The following is a 4,345-nucleotide window of genomic DNA, read 5'->3' on the forward strand; positions in this document are numbered from 1 at the left end:
TAAAAATTAAAAATTTGATGACCTTAAAAAAAGAAAAAAGTATATATAAAGAGAGAATGTGTTTGTAATAACTTTTGAACTAGGATCTAAGGTAGTGTTTGTTTTGAGATATTAAGGTGTGTTTGGTAAGCAACAAATTGTAGCTTTTGCGTTTAGCTTCTGCGTTCACCTCATAAATTAAAAAATTAATTGGCATTCTACCAAATTTGCCATCCAATCTCATCTACAGTAAGAAATACCAAAAATAATCATAAAGTTTTTGAATTTTTTTTCATAGTTATGCACTTATGCTTCACAAACAAATATTTTTTTAATATTATTATTACTACTCTTTGTTAAGTTTTAATTTTTATCAATTATTTATTTATTTTTTTATTGATAATATGGATATTTTTGTTTAGAATTTTTTTATGTTTCACTTATGTATATCATTGTATTTTTTTAATAGAATTTTTAATATTCATTATTTATATATTTTTTTTATTATTTTTATTAATACGTATTTTTTTTATAAAAATTTATTTTTTTATTTGACTTTGTATATTTTTTACTATATATTCTTAAATTAGTATATATTTTATTTATTATTATTAATTTTTATAATATAAATTTTATTAAAAAGATATAATTAAATACAAAAAGAGTACGAAAGAAGAGTACTAACAAATTATAACAAAAGAGTACTAATTTTCAATACATAAATTTAAATTCTTTTCAAAAGTAATTATAGTAAAAAAAGTGTTAAAATAATATAAATTTGAATAATATAAAGAAAAAGTCTAGGGGGCCAGCAACTTTGTTAAATTCTGTCCAGCATGTAACCAACAAAGAAAAGTGAGCCATTGGATAAAATCTCACATCCATCTCACACCATTAAAACCATCATTGATGGCTATTTGATGGCTACAAATCACAAAGTTGCTGGTCCCCTAACATTCCTCTAAAAAAAATTCATGTACTTTTTAGTAATTTTTGTCTAAACGTAATTTTGAATAATGTAATCCAAACAACATTTATTTTATTATAATCCATTTTGATACAAAATTACCAGACATAAATCAAGTTAACACCAACTCACTTTTTATCAAAATCAAGTTTGTAAAATCAATTTTATACAAAATCTCATTTGTAAACTCTAATCCAAACACACACTAAGACAGAGACTAGGAGATAGAGATAGGGAGACTAAGACTTAGTATCATATTTGTTGGCTTAGAGACAGAGACTGATACTAAAATTTCTGTCTCTATCCCCAAAATTTCAGTACTTCCAAAAAGTAGGGACACAGAAGACTAGAATTTTTAGAGACGGAGACTGAAACTTTAATAACATTTTATGCCTAAAATACCCTCATTTCAATTAATTAATTCCAATTTTATCCTTTGTACAAATTAAATTAGAGCTTCATTCTTGTTTCAATTTCTATCTTCTACTTTTCACCAAACAGAATATTAAAATTTATTTTAATCTCGGTCTCTAAGTCTAGTCTCTCAATATCAATTTTTCAATCTCTGTCTCCCTACCAAACACTACCTAAAAGTTTGTGAAAAACTTACAACAAAAATAAAAATTAATTGAACAACTTATACCAAACAAAATAAGTGATCACAATTTCAATTTTATGTAATATTATTTTATTTTATTTATGTGATTTATCCTATAATATTTGATAGGTCAAAATGGTTATTTGTTGGTAATAGAGGAATGATGTTGAGAAGTGAAAAATGAGGTGGGTTAACGAAATTCCATTGAAGAGGTACCCACCATAGACAGAAATAAAAATCTGATGAGAGAAGACAGAACCCATACACCCAATTTTCTCTCATTGGAGCTGAGAGCGGTTTTCCCCCCCACAATTGTAGGAAGCACCACCCAACACAACTCCGATCCCTCTTAATCTTTTCCTAAAATTGGTTTCCACCACCGCAGCACTCGCTTTCCACTTTCTATATTACCCCTCTCTCTCTTCCCACTTCCACGCCAATAACACACTCTTAATTCTTTTACTCCTCCTCCTCCTCCCTTTTCTTACCCCTCCTCCTCCCCGGAGGTTTTCTGCAATGGCAGAAACCGTTGCTAACATTTGATATTAATCTGGGTGTGGGTCTTTTCCTCGGCCTTCTCACTCTTCCTCGATTACTCAAGAATTGGGGATCCACACCCTAACCAAAAAACACAAAAAAAAACCCCCAAAAAAAAAAAGAAAGAAAGAAAAGAAAAGGAAGTCTCCATTTTTAAAAGGGTTGTATCCACAAGATCAGTCATTTCGAGACAATTACCCTCGCCGCTGGAAACCCACGTTAGAATCCATTCATTTCGCGACAAAGTTTCGATCTTGAAACACAAACCTCCATTATCACCATCATCACGATGTCGAACATGAAGATCGTGCTTCGTTCCCCGCCTTCGATAAACCGCCGGCAGCCGCTGCTTCGGCGAGACAGTTCGTCGTCGAGGAGCTCGGTGGTGGGGGAGGTGGTCGGCGGCACCGCTGCGGAGTGCGTGGCGGTTTGCTGCTGCTTCCCCTGCGGCCTGGCATTCAACGTCCTCCTACTTGCCCTTTACAAGGTACCATTCGGGCTGTGCCGCCGCATGATACGGGGGATACGTCGCCGGAATCTGGCGAAGGGGCGTCTGCCTCTACCGGCGGCGAGGCGCAGAATCCAGTGCAAGTGCGGGTGCTGCGACGCGAGCAGACTCAGAATCGTTGAACCAATGTGCGCCAACGATGATTTCGACGTGAAAGCGGTGCAATACTCTTCGTTTGTTCAACCTGATAAGGAAGTCATTGATTTGGAGAATGAGATGTGGGATAGGTTCTATGGAACCGGTTTTTGGAGGAGCTCTTCTCGCAGGGATTCTTCTAGCAATGTTCTTACCACTTTTCACCCTCAATATGTTCGTTGAAATTTCAAAAGCATGCATCTTTGCCCAACAATGGAGTTTTTTTAAAAAAAAAAACATATTTTTGATGCTGCAGATGTTTAAAGATGTGGTCTTTTCTCTCCTACTCTTCTTCTTATTATTTTCTCTTTTTTTAATTTTTTAATTTTTTTAATTTTTTTTAGGGGGGAAGGGGGGGAGGTTGGGGTATGATCATGGTCATGGATGATAAATTTGTTTGTTTTGGATGTTTTGAGAAATGAGAAAAAATGTGTTGAAATGGATTATCTTTGATTCTTTGTCATTTATTTTTTGTGTGTTATATATAAATTGGTTCTTGGTTTTTCCAATGAGATATAGTACGAGTAATATTGAAAGGAAGGAACTTTGTTGTTGGGGTCAGGTTTCAGGTTTGTGTGGTAGCAAAAGGGTTTTGCTTTGCTTTGTGTGAAATCTGGAAACAAAAAAAAGTATTGACCCAATTAGTACTAATAATTAATGAACTCTTGATTTGACTAATAATAAAGTACTTCTGTAATTTTGTGTTCGGGAATTGAATCTCTTTCTGCCATTAATCCTTTCCTCTCAAAAGAGAAGGGGCAGTTAACTGATTGGACATTCTTAACTAAAGAGATGGATATTGTAGGTTGGAGATATGATGAGTATCCCATGTTGATAAATTTATGGGTCACAATCAAAGAGAACAGGGTCCAGGTGATTCAGAAATGAAGAGCCACCAATTGAAAGGGTGGGCCGGGCGTGCAAAATGTCCACGTTAGAAGCACTTACCCCTCCCTACCATTCTCAAATAATGGGTCCTCTTCACCTTGTCTCACAACATGGAAACCATACCATGTTGCTCCTTGTACCATTTCCATCTTCACAATCCGGTCCCTCTTGTACTTCTCCACCCTCTCAATTACCCAATTATATCCTCATACACAATCTTTCAAGAACTGCCCAGCTACCTATCTACCTAATAAATATGCAAACCTATCTAGCTAATATTTTTTTTAATTTAAAATTTCAAAAAATTAGTTGTTTAGTTGATATATATAGGAATTTTACAAACTTGGCTCATGTTATCTTTGTTATTGCTTCTACTATTTTACCATATTGATACGATATCCCTTGAAATTGGAATAGTACTAATTAAACATGTATTAATATCATGTATGTAGTACTAGTACTAGTCACTAGTCAGCAGGGCCTAGGGATAGTAGTAATTGAAGGATATCTGGCGGGTACAACTCCATAATAATGTAGTGAGCTACAAAAGTACAGTGGTCCACACAGTACACCATAGCGTCCCTGAAAAGGGTTAAACTACTCACTTTGGTGTGTGTTTATAAACTTTAATATTAAAATGAACAAACTCAAAATCAAAGAAGGGCATTTGGTCTAGTGGTATGATTCTCGCTTAGGGTGCGAGAGGTCCCGAGTTCAATTCTCGGAATGCCCC

At 34.5% G+C, this 4,345-nt stretch overlaps 1 protein-coding gene and 1 non-coding gene across 2 annotated transcripts; both read left to right on the forward strand.

Moving 5' to 3' along the window:
• Positions 1,783-3,099, forward strand: LOC107621990. Its single transcript, XM_016323935.2, has one exon. The coding sequence runs from the start codon at positions 2,371-2,373 to the stop codon at positions 2,905-2,907; it is 537 nt and encodes a 178-aa protein (XP_016179421.1). The 5' UTR covers positions 1,783-2,370; the 3' UTR covers positions 2,908-3,099.
• TRNAP-AGG lies at positions 4,274-4,345 on the forward strand. The gene has a single exon. It is a non-coding gene; the product is annotated as a tRNA-Pro (tRNA).

The sequence above is a fragment of the Arachis ipaensis genome, chromosome B10 (genome assembly GCF_000816755.2).
Source record: "Arachis ipaensis cultivar K30076 chromosome B10, Araip1.1, whole genome shotgun sequence".
Classification (NCBI taxonomy): Eukaryota; Viridiplantae; Streptophyta; class Magnoliopsida; order Fabales; family Fabaceae; genus Arachis; species Arachis ipaensis.